The sequence below is a fragment of the Myxocyprinus asiaticus genome, chromosome 43 (assembly GCF_019703515.2).
Source record: "Myxocyprinus asiaticus isolate MX2 ecotype Aquarium Trade chromosome 43, UBuf_Myxa_2, whole genome shotgun sequence".
Classification (NCBI taxonomy): Eukaryota; Metazoa; Chordata; class Actinopteri; order Cypriniformes; family Catostomidae; genus Myxocyprinus; species Myxocyprinus asiaticus.
The window spans coordinates 14,349,640-14,371,276 of record NC_059386.1 but is presented as its reverse complement, the minus strand read 5'-3'; the positions used below and the strand labels follow the sequence as shown (position 1 = coordinate 14,371,276).

Here is a 21,637-nt window from a genome sequence, read left to right as displayed (position 1 = left end):
TATTTGTGTCCACTCACAATAAAAACAAAACATTGTGCTTTTGTATAATACAGAAAACAAACAGGATGCACTTTCTGCTGCATAAATCTCTGTGAACTTTTCCTTGGAGCACGTCACAAAAATGAACTGTTTACTTTTAAATGAACCTATTCAAATCCAAACCAAATATTGCAAATATTGCGCTGGTCCAGACACGCCCATTCACAGAGCCCACCATTCATACGGTAATGATCTGACGCCCCCAACAGTGCTGTAAAAATGGCATCAGGCTTCATCAGATTCATCGATTTTTCTATCACTTTTGAATGAAGGCACACACACGATGAAGCTCTACAGATGATCCTGAACAGTGTCCTCAGAATTCAAATTTTCATCAGAAGAAAATTGAGACTGATGAAAAACACTTGCATTTTAAATATCGACTTGATCCAGTGGAGGATATAATTTCTGATGAGTAAGTCATTATTCATCCATTCATTGTTTACGAACTGTGTGATAATAGGATACAACAGGGCAAAAGTCTCTGCAAGGTAAAATGGTCCTTTTATTTATTTTTTTCTCACAAAACACTAAATAGCATAACTTTTATTCCATACTAAATGTCCCTTTTTCAGGACACTGTATTTTAAAGATAATTTTGTAAAAATCCAAATAACTTTACAGATCTTTATTGTAAAGGGTTTAAACAATGTTTTCCATGCTTGTTCAGTGAACCATAAACAATTAATGAACCTGTGGAACGGTCGTTAAGACACTAACAGCTTACAGACGGTAGGCATTAAGGTCACAGTTATAAAAACTTAGGACACTAAAGAGACCTTTCTACTGACTCTGAAAAACACCAAAAGAAAGATGCCCAGGGTCCCTGCTCATCTGCGTGAATGTGCCTTAGGCATGCTGCATGGAGGCATGAGGACTGCAGATGTAGCTAGGGCAATAAATTGCAATGTCCATACTGTGAGACACCTAAGACAGCACTACAGGGAGACAGGAAGGACAGCTGATCGTTCTCGCAGTGGCAGACCATGTGTAACAACACCTGCATAGGATCGGTACATCCAAATATCACACCTGCGGGACAGGTACAGGATGGCAACAACAACTGCCCGAGTTACACCAGGAATGCACAGTCTCTCCATCAGTGCTCAGACTGTCTGCAATAAGCTGAGCGAGTCTGGACTGAGGGCTTGTAGGCCTGTTGTAAGACAGGTCTTTACCAGACATCACCGGTAACAACGTCGCCTATGGGCACAAACCCACCTTCGCTGGACCAGACAGGACTGGCAAAAAGTGCTCTTCACTGACGAGTAGCGGTTTTGTCTCACCAGGGGTGATGGTCGCGTTTATCATCGAATGAGCGTTACACCGAGGCCTGTACTCTGGAGGTGGAGGGTCCATCATGGTCTGAGGTGGTGTGACAGCATCATCGGACTGAGCTTGTTGTCATTGCAGTCAATCTCAATGCTGTGCGTTACAGGAAAGACATCCTCCTCCCTCATGTGGTAGCCCTCATGCAGGCTCATCCTGACATGACCCTCCAGCATGGCAATGCCACCAGCCATACTGCTCGTTCAGTGTTCTGCCATGGCCAGTGAAGAGCCTGGATCTCAATCCCATTGAGCACGTCTGGGACCTGTTGGATCGGAGGGTGAGGGCTAGGGCCATTCCCCCCAGAAATATCTGGGAACTTGCAAGTGCCTTGGTGGAAGAGTGGGGTAACATCTCACAGCAAGAACTGGCAAATCTGGTGCAGTCCATGAGGAGGAGATGCACTGCAGTACTTAATGCAGCTGGTGGCCACACCAGATACTGACTGTTACTTTTGATTTTGACCCCCCCTTTGTTCAGGGACACATTATTCCATTTCTGTTAGTCACATGTCTGTGAAACTTGTTCAGTTTATGTCTTCATTGTTGAATCTTTTTATGTTCATACAAATATTGACACATGTTAAGTTTGCTGAAAATAAAAGCAGTTGAAAGTGAGAGGACATTTCTTTTTTTGCTGAGTTTATATAGTTTTCCAATATATTATTCCAATCACAACTAAGGTTTATTGTTTATATAATTCTTGAGAGGTAATGAAATGTCAAATATGATTGAAATGAACAAGAAATGGCACACCCTTTTTCAGAAGTTTTATTTTGAACTAATATTACCTTCATTTATTATTCTAAATGCATCTTGCGGTCTAAAACATCCTTGCAATATTTGACAAATTATGCCATATAACTATTTCCCTAATATTTACACTATTTCACGAAAAAAAATTATATTATTGGTAATAGTTATATAAATTGTGAAAAAAAAAAATACAAAATACAAAATAAATTACAATTATTCTTCAGTCTTCTCACAGTGGCATTCCACATTGATAGCCCCATTAGGGGTGGGCCATTATCACCCTAGTTGTGAAATACAATATTTCTGACCATTGACACTCCCTTACATACAGCCTTTCTAAAACAAAAGTTGACTTTCCAAAAGTTAAATGTATTGTTTAATGTGAATGAATGGACAGGTGTCAGGGTTTTGTGAAGGTAAGAGGTGAGAGACTGAGGATCCAAATGCAGAACTTTAATTATGAACAAAAGGGGATACAACGATGAAGGAAAATATTAGAAGGTAACAAAACTCTCAGCAGTATGCTGGATAATCATGCACTACATATAATCAAGAACCAACCCAGGAACTAAGAACAAGCTGCAGTATACCGAGCATCCTTCTTTAAACAAGTCTCGTTTAAACGAGACGGCCTTCGTAGGACAATCGGAAACGGAAGGTAACATGGTTGCTATGACAACACGCCACTCTTTAACAAGCGTGAGCGCTTTGAGTGAGAAGGGAACAAAGTCCCTCTGGAAGGGAATGTATGAGGTACATTTTAGGAGAGTTATAATGATGTAAAGAGAAAAGAAAATAGATTTTACAGGTGTACTTTTAGTCTAATACTTTATTTTAATTATATATTAATATAATTATACATATTATATACTCTGCACTCATCTACTGAGGTACTTCAACTTGGGAATTAACATTACTTGCGTTTGAACATCATATTTACGGGCAAATTGCCGTCATTGTTTTTTAAGACATTTCCACTGAAGCATAGAATTGTGGGTTATGAGTGCCCACGAAGGATACACCCCATGCATCCTCCAAATTCCCGTGAAAGAAGGTCACATTCGAAGGCTGCATTTGAAGTATCCTACTCGCTTTTCTGAAACGAGACAGCCTCGATGACGTATACGGCCGACAAATGCGACCTCCGGAGGACACAGCCTTCCAAACGAGACACAGCCATGGGCTAACAAGACGACGAGGAACACCTGGGATACAATCAGGAGGGAAACCGGGAAAACAGACATGACAACGATTACAAAACACTTTCAAAATAAGAGTGACGTGACAACAGGATGGTTTTCACAATATGTTGTAGCAAAGACTCTGGTCTGCAAAATTCAGCACTCAAAGGTCATGTTTAGTATGCATTCAAAGGTCATGTTTAGTATGCACTCAAAGGTCATGTTTAGTATGTGTTTTATGGCCCTATTTCAGTATCCTTAATTATTTTCTTTTTCTTTTGATAACCAAGTTTAAACTTTATTTTCTCAAAAATACAAACGTGTACATACATGTTGCTCACATATTATTGTAGCACAATTTGTGCTGAATACAGTGTAATGAGACTTTTGCAATTAATATGGTGTAAGTAACTGAAATAAGTACAAATGTCAAGGCATGTCAAAACATCCTCAGGATCCAAAAAATGCCTCAGACTCCAGAGGGTTAATCAAAATCTCACATCTCTGATGATCTGTTATGCAGCACTTTATTTGACAAAAATAACTCCATTGTTGTAGTTTGGATTGTGCTGTGAGGTTCAGTATAAAAGCACTTCATTTGATAAAAAATTGCATATTATATTTTTATTTGATTAAAGTTTTAATGAATGCATTTATTTAAGCACCATTTTGATTATAAAATGTAAATAAACTGTTGGTATGGAATTCAGAAAAGAAAACACAAAAAAAAAAAAAAAAAAAAAAAAAAAACAGGTGTTGAACTCTTATCAAAAAAAATGTATCAAGACATCCCTAATTTTAATGTTTATGAACTGGCCCTTTTAACTTCCTTTGTACATACTGTAATCACAATTTTTATAAAAAAAAAAAAAAACAGTCAAAATAATTTTAGTGGGAATCAATGTTATACCTAAAATTTTTGTCAGTTTAGCTTAACTTGTACTGGACCTGGAGCATTCCTTTAATAATAGGCTTGATGTTGAAGACGGACTGCACGTGCTCCAGGCACATTGAGATGTGGTGCTCATGTGGATGAAACAGGTTTAAGTCTTGCAAGGTTTAACTGTAAGCCTTGCAACATGTCCTGACCCTGTCCCAACTTCACTTTCCCCTGATAACTTCCTTAAAATTTACTAATAATTTCCTGCATGTATGCAATCAAAAATGTGGGAAAAAACTGGAGATTTCTTAAATTAGAGCTACATTGAATAGGCATCATTTCAACTCTCTTGTCCATTGATTTTCAATATGGAACTGGAGCTGTAAGAAATCTTGTGTGTAGAAAAATGCATTGCTGATTAAATGTGTGAGACAAAAACCTGCGTCCCAGAACAATATGAAGATTTCGAGTTCATAGCAAAAAAATAATAAATAAATAAATAAAATAATACAGAATCCCCTTGAGGCAATACATTATTAATCTTGTTTTCTCAAGGTCACAACAGATGTCATCTTGATTAAATGTATATATATATATATATATATATATATATATAAAAAGGTTATATTGAATTTTTATAACTATTATCCTGGTCCATCCATCCATTTCTTTTACTGTATAATTGAAACATTCTGAAAGAAATGACTCCATAGCATCCTGAGGCTGCGAAATAGCCTCATAAAGAATTAAACTGTTCTGCATTAGATGTTTTATAACTTTTATAAACTCTTTTACAGAATAATGTCACAGTTAACACTGCACAAGTCGGTACATGGGGGCTTTCTGCTCAGGTGGGGGTTTGCCCAATTGGTTTTGCTCAGCAAGTACAAAAATTGGAGGGAAAATCTTATATCTAATAAAGAAGCAAAAGCCACTACGCCCCAACCCCCTCCAAAAATAAACCTTTGAGGGTTTTGTTGTCTCTTCCTATAAGCATTATGCCAAAGATTTGAGTTTTGGTAGCTGATCTGCATTAACAAGTAGTTCTTCATTTTAAGAAGCACTCAGTCATACTTTCCCTGTGGCACCTTTAGAGGTCATACTGGAACAGCCAGTCCTCATCAATATCTCACTCTAATCAGCAGTGAGAAAACCACAGGCTGTTTGGAAAAGGATCTAAGGAAAGCTGTATGACAATGAGCCATCTTAAAGGGATAGTTCACCCAAAATTGAAAATTCTCTCATCATTTACTACTCACTCTCATGTCATCCCAGATGTGTATGACTTAATTTCTGCTGCAGATGAAACCAATATGACTTTCTTTCTTCCATGGAACACAAAAGGAGATATTTGGCAGTATGTTAGTCTCAGTCAGTATTCACTTTCTTTGCATCTTTAATCCATACAATGAAATTACTGAGGCTGTCATACTTCCTAACATCTCCTTTGTATCCCATGAAAGAAAGAAGGTCATACAGGTTTGGAACAATATGAGCATTATGAAATGATGCCAGAATTGTCATTTCAGGTGAACCATCCCTTTAAAGGGATAGTTCACCCAAAAATGAAAATTCTCTCCACATTTACTCTCTTTCTTTCTTCTGCTGAACACAAACAAAGATTTTAGAAGAATATTTCAGCTCTGTAGGTCCTTGCCATTTAAGTCCATCTTAACCTCATTATAAATACTTGTGTTCTTCTAATCAATTCTAATATGTTTTTTTCTTTCAGAATGCAGAGAATGTTGAAGTTAAGACTGCTACAGGCACCATCATTTGTAAGGCCGTCATTGTTACATGTCCTCCTCATATGGCAGGTTAGTGCACTTGCTAACACGTATGCATGTGTATATCAGACTTAACCTTCCTTTTTTTGAATCACGCATTTAATACAAAACAGTCTGTCGCACTGGCCCAAAACAGTTGTCAATAAAATGCACCATGTAGTCTACTCCCTACTGGAGTAGTGCCATCCTCACTTTAAGTTTGGCTGCCACATTTCGTTTAACAAATCTGCACTGCAGTCTGTTGTGTGGAGTCTGGCTGGGACACTTTTAATGTGACAGATCTAAGGACAGTTCTGAATTATACAGAGTGCCTGAGCAGTACCAAACTCGCTTTAAATCAGAATGCACGGAGAGCAAGCTGACCGGTGATGGGAACTCTTAAAAACTAGAGACATTGGTGGGATTAGACAGCCAAAATCCAAAATGCATTCTGCGTCAAATAATGAAGTGAGCTTGGCTTAAAGGAATAGTGCACCCGAAAATCAAAATTCATAATTTACTCTTGAGTTGTTTAGCACTAAAAATAAGTTTTCGTGCGAATGCACATGCCACTGTGAATGAGCATCTCTCATACTGTTGCTCTCGTGAACGCGCAACAGACTTCAAGATTTCCACTGAAAAATGACTTAAATTTTGAGTTTGCCTTCGTATGCCTTCAGAAGACTTAGAAAAAGATGCAGGAGTTGCATGAACTACTTTTATGATACTTTTGGGTGCATTTTTAGAGTGTGTCACAATCAATTGCCATGGAATTGAGAAGATGGACCAGGATAGTAATTAAACCTTTTCCTTTTTCATTTTACATAAGAAAGTAATGCGATTTTAAAACTTTAGGCTCTGAAGGTGTTTTTAAAGATTTCTGGTTTCAGTGGCATACCCAAAATCAAAAGCTTATAACTCGACAAAAAAACATAATAATTGTACACAAAAAAACTAATTACACATGCAAACACAACAATGACAAAAGGTATGCATAGCATGCAGACATGATTTTAGTTATGAGATTTCACAGAATGAGTGCCTTTTGATGCAATGAGTCTGCATCAAGTCTGTGTCATTTACATGGCGCCATCTCCTGGTGGCCATTTGTAATATTGTGCTTTGTGTGGATTATCTAAAGATCTTTTCATCCGATTACCTTGTGTGTGGGCTCGTTAGAAAGATAATCTCCTCCTCTAAGTAATGGTATGTGATATTTTATGTTCCATTTATTTTTCCTGAAGCTATAAGTGAAACACGGCATATAAGCAACATCGACATAGTTGTCAAAGAAATAAACTTAGCTATTACTTGCTATATATTTGTCTGTGTGTAAAACAAATAGTCTGGTTGTATTCTACTCTTTGAAAGCTTTCCAACAACATATGACACATGGCTATTTGATCAGGTTGATGTTTTTACTGATTGCAATATTGATATTGTGTTATATTATACTATATATTAATATAACATGTATTAAATGTTATTTTTTATTTCTTATTTTCGAACAGCCATGTTTTGCAATACAAAAACCAACCAAGTGAACTGAACACCCTTGAGTTCTTTTAATGCCTATAGACTCACTGACTCAAGTGTTGAGTGGTTTGTGTCCCAGTACATGTTCTCTTTTTGTCAGGCTGATGGAGCCCAATGTTTTAACCTCACATCCATCTATCTTTTATAATGAGTGAAGTCACTCTCCCCTCAACTACCTCCTCCATTTCAATGATTAATGAACTATTTGACTTGATAGTACCTTACTGAGCTGCAGTCTGCCATGCCAGGTGATAGAAGACTTAGTTCTACTGGCAGCCAACAAAAGCTATGCCTCACTGAATATTTTCAGTATTCAGTTTTTATATACAGTACAGTGGGGTTCAAAAGTCTACACTGAAAATTTGGGACTCAAAATCTTTCACCCAAAGATTTTACACCCATAGTACACCCAAAATAGTTCACCCAAAAATGAAAATTCTCTCATCATTTACTCACCCTCATGCCATCCCAGATGTGTAAGACTTTCTTTCTTCCGCTGAACAAAAATTATAATTTTTAGAAGAATATCTCTCCTCTGTAGTTCCATACAATGCAAGTGAATGGTGACCAAACTTTAAAGCTCCAAAAAGCACATAAAGGCAACATAAAAGTAATCCATAAGACCCTGTGGTTTAATCCATGTCTTCTGAAGCGATCCAATCGGTTTTGGCTGAGAACAGACCAAAATATAACAAATAGTTCACCATAAATCTTGACATCAGCAGTCTCCTTGATGATCATTTCATGCTCGATTACACTTCCAAGTGCCATCTAGTGCTCTGTCCATGTGTCAAGCACTAGGAAGTGCAATCAAACTTGAAATCATAATTGTGCCTAGAGACTGCAATGACAAGATGTACAGTGAAAAATGTGTTAAATAGAAGTAGAATTTTGACAGTGGACTTTTGAACCCCACTCTATTTTTAAATTTGTAATAGGACTCAACGAAAATTACATTCCCTGCCCCGTTATTTACAGTTATCATTCTTAAACATTTGTTTACCTTAAATGTTACATGCAATTCCTGTCATCAGTGAAGCAGACTTTCTCTGTCTTATTGAAATTGCTTTAAATATGTTTGGTAAGACTGTATACAGCATTCCTGGATTTGTGAGAAGATGAAGAGTGGGTGTACGTGGGCAACCATGAGAAATGAACGTGTGCGTGTGTTTGCTGAAATTCCAGTGCGTGGGTGCGCATGTTAGCTGTATAAATCCATGAAGTATTCATGCTTTTCTGCAACGAGCCTACTACATTCCAATAATTAGACAGGTTGTGGGATGTTTGTGTTTTTTGTCTTGGTAAATCGGCTTGCGTTTGGATGCTAAACTGGGTTTGGACATGTTACGGCGGTGGTTTACTGCTGTTTTGAAGAATAACCGGGTGCAGCCGGTTGGTTGCTATATTTAACTTGCGAGTCTTTCTCCAAAACCCTCTACCTGACTGAGCTGGCACTGCAGCTGCATGCAATTTGAGCTGACTGGCAGTTAAAGCGGTCCCTAGCCTGACCTCCCATTGAATCGCTTTGATGAGAGATCATCTCTAGTGACAGCGGGCAACGGCGGTAGCAAGCAACCTCACAGGTGCTTCACTCAGAGTTTCGCTTAAAGGCTTGTTTATACTATAAGAAAGAAGGGAGGCCATGTATTATTTTTGTGTATTGGGATAGTTCTGCCAAAAATGAAAATTCTGTCATTCAACCCTCATGTTGTTGCAAACCTGCATGACTTTCTTTTGGGAAATCAATCAAGTGGATGGAAACCAGGGCTGTCAAGCTAAAAAAAAGATGATAAAGTCATCACAAAAGTAGTCTATACAACATGGTCTATATTCCAAGTCTTCTGTAGCCATACAGACTAAATTGTTTAATTCATTATTAATTGAAAATTAGGGATGCGATTCTGATGCCTCTTAACAATTCCAGTTCCTTAATGATTCCATTAATGTTTCTTTTAGCACTTTTGAGGCAGAATCATTTGGAGATTGAAGTCTCACAAGCCTTAAGTACATATATAACACACTGTGAAAAAAAAAAAAAAAAAAAAAACCGGTAAATGCATGGCAGCACAGGGTGCCAAAAGTTTACCATAAACTGAAATAATAGTTTTAGACTGAAGTGAATTAACATGTTTAGACTGCAAATGAAATAGGTGTTTCAACCATAAACTGAAATAACATGTTTAAACTGTAATTTCAAATAGCGTGTGGACACTGTAAGTTGAAACTACATGCTTAAAAATTATACTGACAAAAGAAGTTTCAACTATAAAAGGAAACTGTGTTTTGACTTTTCATTAAAAAAAGTTTAAAAAAAAAACGTAGAACATTATGTTTTGACTGTGAATAAAAATAACATTGGTTGAACATTCTTTAAAAACAATCAAACATGTTTTTACTGTAATTACTGTGCCTCATCAACAAATTAATTTCAGTTTTTTAACTCTTAACAGTCTAGGTTTACTCCACTATGAATTTTAAGCACATTTAGACTTATTATTTTAAGACCCAGAATCTTTAAGATTTAATATAAAATAAAATATAACATAGAACATGCCAATGTACATAACTTGTATACAAAATTAGAAGAAACATAACTATTTCCATAAAATATAATGAAATGTAATGGGTCACGCAGGGACTTCTGGGAATGCCCAATTATTGTTTTTCACCAACATTTTAACAATAGTTTACCATTGAAGTACATGTATTCTCTTGTTAGACATAATATACTTTTTTACCATTAATTATGTGGTAAAATCATACTTTTTACATCTACATTTATTTATTTATTTATGTATTTATTTTTACAATATTTTACTGTAAAATGACATGTATTGTCTTATTAAATATATTATCGTTTTGTACCTGTTAACCAATTAAATTTTTTTTTTACTGTAGTATTTTTACATTCTTTTTCTGTTGTAATTACAGATTTAAAAAAAACAAACATTTTTTACAGTTCACCCAGTTTCAGTAATGCAAAATACAAAAGTAAAACAATATATATTTATGTTGTCCCAACACAAATGGTTTTAAGTAAATGTACATTTTACAAATCAACTGCAAATGTATTTCACTGAGTGAAACTGCGTTACTTTCATTTTAATGAAGTAAACTGAATGATCAGCAAAAATCTATTTATCTCTGGAGTTCACTAAACTCCACTGTAGATTTAAAATAATCAGGTTACTAGAGTAATTAGCTCAAAATCGGACTTCACTGGTAGCGCTAATGAACCGGCTCATTTGAGTCATTCTTTTGGGAATCGGACTACACTGGTCGCGCTGTATGTTTTTGATAAAAAACAAAACAAAAAAGCTCATTAGAGTAATTCGTTTGGGAATCAGACAACACTGGTCTTGCTGTAGGTTGCACGCTGTAGATTCAAAGAACTGGTTCATAAAAGTCATTCATTTGGGAATCTGACTACACTTTCCATGTTGTGTTTCACCAGTGGCATGTCCAGACGTTTTTGGCTGGGGTGGCCCAGACTCATTCAAAGGTGGCATGAAGCGTAACTCAACATCCCTGATATTAATAATACTAATATTAGGTCAAAATCAAGGTCAAGGTCAAATTATTTATAGAGCACATTTAAAAACAACAAGTGTACCAAAGTAATGTACATGGGCAAATAAAACAATGTATTAAGGGGAAATAAAAAAGACTGACATTAGAAACAATAAACAATACAATATACATTCATACAAAAGCCAAAGAATATAGATACATCTTCAGACGTGATTTAAAAATGTGGAGAGTAGGAGAGGATCTAATGTCCAGAGGTATGTTATTCCATAGTCTAGGGCCGACTACGGAGAAGGCACGATCCCCTTTAAACTTCAAGCGTGAGCGTGGTGTGCAGGAGAAGTTTATCAGAGGATCTGAGAGTCCTAGAGGATTGTTGATGACTAAAGAGTTCTGAGAGATAAGATGGGGCTAAACCATTTATAGCTTTAAAAACAAATAACAAAATCTTAAAATGAGTCCTGTATTGGACTGGTAACCAGTGAAGAGATGCTAGAACAGGTGAAATGCTTTCCCTGTTCCTTCTTCCAGTCAGCAAACTAGCAGCTGCATTTTGGACTAACTGCAAGCGATACAGAGATGATTGACCAAGGCCTATGTATAGTGCATTACAATAGTCAATTCTGAATGAGATGAAGGCATCTCCAAAACCAATGGTTTTAATTTAGCAATCAACCTGAGTTGGAAAAAGCTGACCTTCCCCACAGCACTTATTTGTTTTTCAAAATTTAGAGCCGCGTCAAAGATCACTCCCAAGTTTTTAGCAAAGGGGTGAACATTTAATGACAGGGTCGCTAGATTGCTAGTGATATCAGAGACCGCACTAGGTAGGCCAAACCCAACAATTTCAGTCTTGCTCTCATTTAGCTGGAGAAAGTATTAATATTAATATTAAAACTAGTTTTAATAAGAAATGTTTATTTTCAGGAATTTTTAAGTCAAATGTTACTTGGCTAAATAATTGATTAATTGTTATTAAATGTTAATACTGCAAAACACAGGAGACTCCAAATAGCATTAAAAAAAAATATATTTTTATTTTTCAGTATAATTTTTTATGTATATAGTGTGTCTTTAAACTGCATAAATGTTATGGACACTGCTAATATGAACACGGTAGTTCTGTGCAATTTTGTGGACTTTTGGAGTTGGAGAGATGACGCTACAATGGCGTGACGTAATAACATCAAGTAAGCTATTGTTTTATTTTGAGTAAATAAAGAATATATTGAAGATATTTCTTAATCTTATCATAGGTCTACACATAAAGAATGTGCTTGGATTTCAGTTTTGTGTAGGCTATTCAATTTAGCCATATATTTGGACTGCCAAGGGTAATTTGATTATTTAATGCTTTAAAAACAACTTAATTCAATATTAAAATTGTTTTCCTGATCTCCAAAAAAAATATTAATAATAAAATTGTTTTTTGCATCTTTTCTTAAGAGACATGCTATGAATTAGGACTGAATGCATTACATTATGAAATGAAATGAATATAGGCTATATTAAGACTCAAATTTATGCTAATTAAAAAATTTATAGGTATATTAATTTAATTTTAGCTCCAACACATGATTATGATAATAAACCTAAAGTTTACAAGTTTCGTGGCAATGTGGCATTGTATCTTTTTTAAAGATTTGTAAAAACTTTGTTTGAAGCAGATAGTTTTAAGTAAACTAGATATCCCCGCATGTTTAAAAGACAACACTTATGATGCACATCGATGTTATACACACCCCAAAACATCACATGGGAAAGTAGTCAGACATTTCATATCTGAATGAATGGGTCTTGGCTAGAATAAGATGATGAAATATGCAGAAGATTACAGCATTACATTTTTTGTCTAGTTGGGATAGATGAGTGTACTGGCTTGTTAACTTCAAGCACTGGTGACGGGACATAGAGGTGCATTCCCACGGAGGCTGTTTTTAGGCGGTGCGGGATTAAATTTCCGTGTTGAAGGCGGGAGCGGATAGTGATTCCATGATATGTGGACTCAATGGGATGGGAGCGGGCGGTAAGAAGATATCCTGAGGGCACTGTGGCATCAAAGGATATGCAACTCGGACAAATGGTCAATTTAGTGTTAAGAAACCAACCTCAGGCAAGTCAGATGGGCATCATGTCATGCGTCATCTGCTAAAAGCAGTAACAGAAAATAGAAAGTTTTTGTGTACACATGTTGTCTATTTGTATGGCTTTTGCCCTATGTTTAAAACAAATCCGGGGTTGAGGGAACGGGAGCGGTCGGGAAGAAAATCACTGCGGGCAGAGGACGGGTGAACATGGAGTAAAATTCAGCGGAAGAGTTGAGGTGTGGGACAGAATCTTGCGGTAGCGGGATGGAAAAAACTGTCCCGCGCAGACCTCTAACGTAACGGTTGATCATAGTGCTTTTTGTCACGTTGTACAGTGTTTGCAGTGAATGTAACCATTGTTTATAATGAACCCTATAATGGTCCCTCACCTGATTTCCACAAGCCCTCTTTACGGGTGCACTTAAGTTGTGTCGCGGTCTCGGGGATCATGTGACATGCAGCGAGATCTACGGTGCATGTTCAAGCCATATTTAATTTCGGATGACAGTACGCAGTGTTTCCCCAGAGTCCAGTCGAATAACATTCATTTCCTGACACTGCTTTCCGCTCCGATATAAACCAACGAGGTGTAGCAGCCTGGTTGAATAAAACAAATCTGCTCTCTTTCACTGATGTTTGTGATTGTCTTCCTTTTATTGCTTTCACATATTTTGACTCCACAACACACCATAAGAGCTAAAACATGCAAATAACATAGTATGGATATTTGCAGGGGGAAATTGATTTAAACAAACCAATGAGACAACACAACTGGCTATTTTACAATTTTACTTTTTAACCCAACATCTAAACAGAAACAACATAAAACTAACCATAAACCAAAGTAACTGACATGAAGACAAAGATATACAAAATATAAACACATAAAATAAACATTACTGACCATGTGTCTTTATCAACCAGGTATTAGATCAAAAACAAAACATGTACAAATTTCCACTTTTAACTACACTGTGGCTCATTAACTGTTATGTATAGTGTGCTGATTGCTCTCTCCTCTTCCATACACTCTCCCGTTCTTCAGAGGAATGGCACTTCAAAATAAAAGTCCTGATAGGTGAAATAGCAAAAAAAAAAAAAAAAAAAAGGGAAATAATTATGGTAAAAACATAAAAACACCCATCTTGTGGTTTTTAATATTATACTTATATTGTATAATCAACTAAAAACTAAGCTGTAAATAACTGAGGGTTATTTATACGAGGTTCTACCTGTTTTATTGAAGCCTCTGACTTGGGAAATGACCAATCACAGTTTAGAATTTGGGGTGGCACCTGGGGTGGCCAATCAAATTCTAGGGGGTGGGGGGCAGGGCCGGTTTTGGTTCTCAGTTCTCAACCCTACTGAAAATTGTGCTTGACTGTTGTGGTCACCAATTACTTTCATTTGATGTAAAAGGGCAGCTTGGTCATTCTACTACACATAACTCCTTTTGTGTTCTGTGGAAGAAGGGAAATCATATAGGTTTTGAATGACATGAAGGTAAGAGAGAATGCATTCGAATGCGCTGGCTTTACACTCAAGCCTTTAATTACCAAATTGCTGTTATTATTTTGCCATTTGCAAATGAATGGAGGCTGGGTGGTTATGTGAATGGGAACCAGCAAAGTTTTATTCCTTTTTCTATCCTTTGAAACCACCATTTTCCCTAAGGCTCTTTGCTAGCAGGCAGGTGGGGGAGCCCTACAGAAATGCAGAGAGCACATTTGGCACATTAGCCTGAGGTTATGCTATAACAGTCTGTTCCACCACTCAGCCACATGGGTGACAGCGGTGAGAGAAGTGACAATAACCAGTGGGTGAGGGGGAATAGAGAAAGCACAAAGACAAACATCTAAAGGGCAAGAAAGAGCGGGATAAGCCGAAAGAATTGTGAAATGGAGCGACAGTGGGCTGTAGAAACTCTGTGGGGAATCAGCTAAAAAGGAATGAATTGCCCCCACATAGCGTTGTTTATGTACATGCTCCGTCTGCGTTGTTTTGGCACCCGGTTTATTAAAGGAATTATGCAAATCAGGTTACAGCATAAACATGCTCAAAAAATCTGTGGAGTGCAAGTTGCACGTCACAATTCCCCATGCAGGCCGATTAAAATTGAAAGTGCGCTTAACTACACTGTGCGTCTAGATATATGGCAAGTTATAACAGTCTTCTCCTTCATTTGATCATCATTTGATGAATTATTGATGCCATTATTAATAGAAAATATACACAAACATCTCTTTTTATTAAAATTCTGTTTACTGTCTGATTTCCGTGGGTGGTAATAGCACGATGTTAACTGTGGCAGGCAAAAAATGCCGACTTCGGTAAATAAGATGCATTCTTTAATAAGCCTCATTGGCATAGAAAGTAGGTGTGTTGAAAGGTGCGCTGAAAAGAATGACAGTGTCTTGATTTAAATACGTCTGTTGCAGCACTTTTTTAGCGCAAGTTGAATTAGACACAGGTTTTTCAACTTGGTCTCATAGAATCATGTTGCTATACCTACATTTTTACAAATATATTTTTATGTGCCTCATTCAGTGTATCGCAACAGTTTTTGGGTGAAATAAACACTAGAGACGTTACAACAACAATGACTTAAATAAAGCCGCAGATTATCAGTTCATAAACACTTACTTTTCACTCTGTTCTTCATGCAATGCTATCTTTTGTCATCTAAACACCTTTATTATAGCGCATGACTATTAAGGTCATCAATTTTAACATTTGCATTATGTAACCAACTGGATTTACAAGCTCAAATTATTGAACGTTGCACTTGCAACCATAAGGAATGGCATGTGAGCCAAAAGTGTCATAGAAGCATCACAAAATTATGTAGTTGCTTCAGCAATTGGGTTTTCTTCTCACATTAGCTTTTATTACACTATCAGTTAGGTTTAGGTTTAAGGTTTAGGGTAGGGAGTTACTCTACAAAACATGTCACACAGCTACACTAGAACACAGTTTGTGGACATTTTCTTCCTGCTAAGCACAACTGAAGACTAGTCGCAGAGCTGATCAACTAGTCGACGCAACCACTAGTGCTAAAATGGGGCCCCCTGTTTAGTGAATTTGCGCATTCTGCTGTGTTAAAACAGCCTTCCAGTGTGAATGCCAGAGAGGGAGTGTTGCAGCATTGCTATTTCTGAGCATCTCTCACCTCTAGCAAATTGAAATAAGCAGACAGTCCCTGTCACTCACAAGCACGGAGATATGATGGACTGCCAGGCACAGAGTGATCGTTCTCAATCAATGAACGCTACTCCACGCCTCAGTCACTGCTGCTGACTTAGATCTGTTTCCCCATCTGCCTTCGCAACCTTTCAAAGAGACAAACTTGTGTGGGTTGATGTGAGATTGTTGGTCGTATTTAAATGATTGCAAAACTAAAGCAGCATAAAGGAAAGATACATTAGGACTGCTTGTTGTGTGGTTTGTTTTTCACTACGTTGGAATTTGTTATTTTAGGAGAGATTGTTCACTGATTCTGAGACAGGGGACAAAACATGTCCCACATTGTTACTTGCCATAAGTTTTATATGTTAAATTAATCAGGGATGATCATAAGATGTACCATTTCATTTGATTTTCTTTTTAATTTATCTTAACTATTATTATGCACTTCCCCTAAAACCACTTGTTTCACATACCTTAACTCAATACTTCATACCGTACTTAGATATATATTCAATACTATAGATTTAAATATACAATATAATAAACATAAGAAAAACAGAAATTCAGATATGTCTTTTTAAAGTAACATTGCTACTATATGTCCTGACAGACAGAATATGTTAATTTTAAAATGTATATAATATTTCACAGCGGTTTCCCTGCTTTTTGTCAACACTGTTAGATATTTATGAAAACATTAATAAAATTGGATAATATCCTGAAGGTCCTCTTTCCATATTTCAAAGTTTAACAAGACCACACAGGCTTTGGCGAGATTTATATTTAACAATTATACATATGTCAACTCCGTTACTCAAATTGTATATAAATTGTTCAGATTATTTAGATAATTTGATTCATTTTTAATATTTCCTATTAGTAGCAAGCTACACCAGCATGGCTACTGCATTTAATACATGTGTGAAATGCAAAATATGATAATTTTGTCAACATGGTTAGGTTTTCTGTCTGACTTGGTCACAATTCTACCTTAGAGGACAGGGCAGGAATTAAAAAAATATATAGTTTTGCGTGCCCTTGCAATAAATTTACCATAGTAACCATATTTTAACCTTGATATTCCTTGTAAAACCATAGTAATAATACAGGAAAATTAAAACTATGGTTATAAAAACATAATTTTGTGGTTATGGTTTTACTACAAATACTATGGTAACCACGAGAATTACCAAGGTTAATCCATAGTAAAACCATGGTTACTATATGGACACAGTATACTGTTTTGAAACCACGGTTTCCGCCAAACAACATGGTTTCTGAACTTACTTTCATAGCTACTACAGTATTACAAAAAAACTAAAAACATGGTTAGCATACAACAGTCATGTTTACTACAATATTACTATAGAAAAATGATTTCTGCCAAAAACTATGGTTAATACAGTGTACAATATTACTATAATAAAACAAGTTAAACTGTGGTTTTGTATAGTAAAACCATAATAGCCACAAAATTATGATTTCTACTACCATAGTTCCCTATCTGTCACTCACTCGACGTTGGTGTCGATGTAGTGACACTAGGGGTCACTCTTGGGAGCCCGAGACACCTCTGGTATTTGATAAAAGGCCAATGAAAATTGGCGAGTGGTATTTGCATGCCACTCCCCCGAACATACGGGTATAAAAGGAGCTGGTATGCAACCACTCATTCAGATTTTCTCTTCGGAGCCGAACGGTCATGCTCACAGAGCTGAATACTACTGTTCATTCACCTCTGCTGGATCTGACGGCGCATTTCAGTGGCTTCTCCCTCCTCTGCACTGGTGCACTGCAGAGAATGCCCCTGGGCGCTTCGGCAGAAAAACTAGAGAGTATATTTTCTGAAAGAGCATTTTTCCCCTCTAAAAGAGTATATATTTCTCTAAAAGAGCGCACACACGGAATGTCTTTTTAAAGACGCGTCTTTTTAAAGATGCTTTTCCGATTGTGTGTTATTCCTGGTTGTGCTCGTTATCTCTCACCTTCTAATGGTCACGATCATTGTCTTTCGTGTCTGGGCACTGCTCACGTGGAGACAGCGTTCGTGGATGGTCATGTTCTCATTGCGAGAATATGTCCATGGCAACGTTGCGGTCGCGGCTCGCCTTCATAAGAAAGCGGCGTTAGCCTCTGCGGTGGCCACCCCGCTCGGGTTGATGCATATGAGGCCGCTTCAGCACTGGCTCCAGACTCGAGTCCCGAGATGGGCATGGCACAACGGGACACACCACGTGGCCATTACGTCGGTCTGTCACCGTCTTTTCAGCCCTTGGACCGATCTCTCGTTTCTACGAGTAGGTGTTCCCCTAGAACTGGTCTCCAGGCGCGTCGTGGTCATGACAGATGCCTCCAAAGCGGGCTGGGGCGCTGTTGGCAACGGGCACGCAGCCGCCGGCATCTGGACGGGTCCGCGGCTGCGCTGGCACATCAACTGCCTCGAGTTACTGGCAATTCTGCTCACCCTGCGGAGGTTCCGGCCGTTGATCCAGGGCAAGCACATGCTAGTTCGGACAGACAGCACGGCAGCGGTAGCATATGTCAACCGCCAAGGCGGTCTGCGCTCCCGCTGTATGTCACAACTCGCCCGCCGTCTCCTCCAATGGAGTCAGCAGCACCTCAAGTCGCTGCAAGCCACTCACATCCCGGGCAACCTCAACACTTCGGCGGACGCGCCGTCACAACAGGTTACCCTCAAGGGAGAGTGGAGACTCCACCTTTAGGTGGTCCAGCTGATTTGGAGTCGATTCGACAGGCACAGGTGCATCTGTTCGCCTCCCAAAAATCCTCCCCACTGCCCGTTCTGGTACGCCCTGACCGAGCCCTTCCTCGGCATAGACGCGCTGGCGCACAGCTGGTCCCCTGGCATTCGCAAATATGCATTTTCCCCCAGTGAACCTGCTTGCACAGACCCTGTGCAAGGTCAGGGAGGACGAGGAGAAGGTCATCCTGGTAAGCACCCTAATGGCCCGCCCAGACGTGGTGCTTGGACCTCACGCTCCTCGCGACAGCTCCCCCCGGGCAAATTCCCCTGAGGAAGGACCTTCTTTCTCAGGGAAGGGGCACCATCCGGCACCCGCGCCCAGACCTCTGGAATCTCCATGTCTGGCCCCTGGACAGACCCAAGCTGTCTCCCACCTGCGATGGTAGACACGTTCACTCAGGCTAGGGCTCCTTCTACGAGGCGCCTGTATGATTTAAGTGGCGTCTGTTCGCTAAGTGGTGTTCTTCCCGTCGGGAAGACCCCCAGAGATGTGCAGTCAGATCAGTGCTTTCCTTCCTGCAAGAGAGGTTGGAAGAGAGGCTGTCCTCTTCCACCTTGAAGTTGTACGTTGCTGCCATAGCAGCACACCACGGCGCAGTTGATGGTAAGTCCTTAGGGAAGCATGATCTGATCATCAGGTTCCTAAGAGGCGCCAGGAGGCTGAATCCCTCCAGGCTGCACCTCGTTCCCTCATCGGACCTCTGTAGTTTTTCAGGGTCTACAGAGAGCCCCTTTTGAGCTTTGCAGTCAGCCGAGCTTAAGGCACTCTCCTTGAAGACTGCCCTCCTGACTGCGCTCACTTCCATCAAGAGAGTAGTTGACCTGCAAGCGTTCTCTGTCAGCGAAACGTGCCTGGAGTTCGGTCCGGGCTATTCTCACGTGATCCTGAGACCCCGACCGGGCTATGTGCCCAAGGTTCCCACCACTCCTTTTAGGGACCAGGTGGTGAACCTGCAAGCGCTGCCCCAGGAGGAGGCAGACCCAGCCCTGTCGTTGCTGTGTCCGTTGCGCGCTTTACGCATCTATTTGGATCACACGCAGAACTTTAGAGTCTCTGAGCAGCTCTTTGTTTGCTTTGGTGCACAGCGGAAAGGAAGCGCTGTCTCCAAGCAGAGGATCGCCCACTGGCTCATTGGCGCCATAACTATGGCATATCTCGCCCAAAACATGCCGCCCCCGGTAGGGCTACGAGCCCATTCTACCCATGGTGTAGCGGCTTCTTGGGCCCTGGCCAGAGGTGCCTCTCTAACAGACATTGTGATGTATTCTTCCATGTGATGTATTCTTCCACTTAAATATCCCCCCCCTCTTGGGGCGAGGTGTGGTCTCTGCGGTGTCCTCCTCTTGGGAGGGACACCCCATGACTAAACCTGGCGGCCCAGTCGGATAATCCCCCTTCTTTTTTAGGGAGTGGAAAAAGAGAAGGGGAAAGAGGCCACGACTGAGTTAAGCCTGTCTCTATCTCTGGGTAGTTGACTTGTCCCCAAAAAGGGCTGTTCGACACTCATAACTTTGTTGGGGGAGGTTACGTGTCGACCTGGTGTGCTGGCTATGAGGCACACAGCAAGTCTGCCCACCACACACCGCCAGTTCACGTAACACAGTTCAGCCTTGTGGCGTTTTGTATAGGGACCCCTAGTGTCACTAAATCGACACCAACGTCGAGTGAGTGACAGATAGGGAATGTCATGGTTACTGGTGTAACCTCCGTTCCCCCACTGAAATGGCCGGACCTTATATCGGCTCCTCAGCGTAAAACCTGAATGAGTGGTTGCATACCAGCTCCTTTTATACCCTTATGTTCGGGGGAGTGGCATGCAAATACCACTCGCCAATTTTCATTGACCTTTTATCAAAGACCAGAGGTGTCTCGGGCTCCCAAGAGTGACCCCTAGTGTCACTACATCGACACCAAATTCTCGTTCCCTCCATCAGGGAACGGAGGTTATACCAGTAACCATGACGTTTTTGTTTTCCTTTATTATCACTATGGTTTCACTACGAATATATTGGTTAAAATATGGTTACTCTAGTAAAACCATGGTAAATTTATTGCGAGCTTACGCAAAACATATTGCGAGGGAAGGCAAAACTATTATGAGGGAATGCAAAACTATTACGAGGGAAGGCAAAACTTATTGAAAGGGGACACAAAACTTATTGCGAGGGAACGCAAAACTATTACGAGGGAACGCAAAACCTATTGAAAGGGGACACAAACCTTATTGCGAGGGAACGCAAAACTTATTGAAAGGGGACACAAACCTTATTGCGAGGGAACGCAAAACTTATTGAAAGGGGACACAAAACTTATTGCGAGGGAACGCAAAACTATTACGAGGGAATGCAAAACTATTATGAGGGAACGCAAAACTTATTGAAAGGGGACGCAAAACTTATTGCGAGGGAACGCAAAACTATTACGAGGGAACGCAAAACTATTACGAGGGAACGCAAAACTTATTGAAAGGGGACACAAAACTTATTGCGAGGGAACGCAAAACTTATTGAAAGGGGACACAAAACTTATTGCGTGGGAACGCAAAACTTATTGAAAGGGGACACAAAACTTATTGAGCGGGAACA

The 21,637-nt window shown here is 39.3% G+C and overlaps 1 protein-coding gene across 1 annotated transcript in view; it reads left to right on the top strand.

The window, feature by feature from the left end:
* The window catches only part of si:ch211-127i16.2 (probable flavin-containing monoamine oxidase A), a 54,920-nt gene that overhangs the window by 10,909 nt on the left and 22,374 nt on the right, over window positions 1-21,637 (top strand). The window contains exon 7 of the mRNA XM_051685707.1: window positions 5,917-6,001. Coding sequence (XP_051541667.1) covers window positions 5,917-6,001 — 85 coding nt within the window. The remainder of the gene's footprint in view (window positions 1-5,916; window positions 6,002-21,637) is intronic.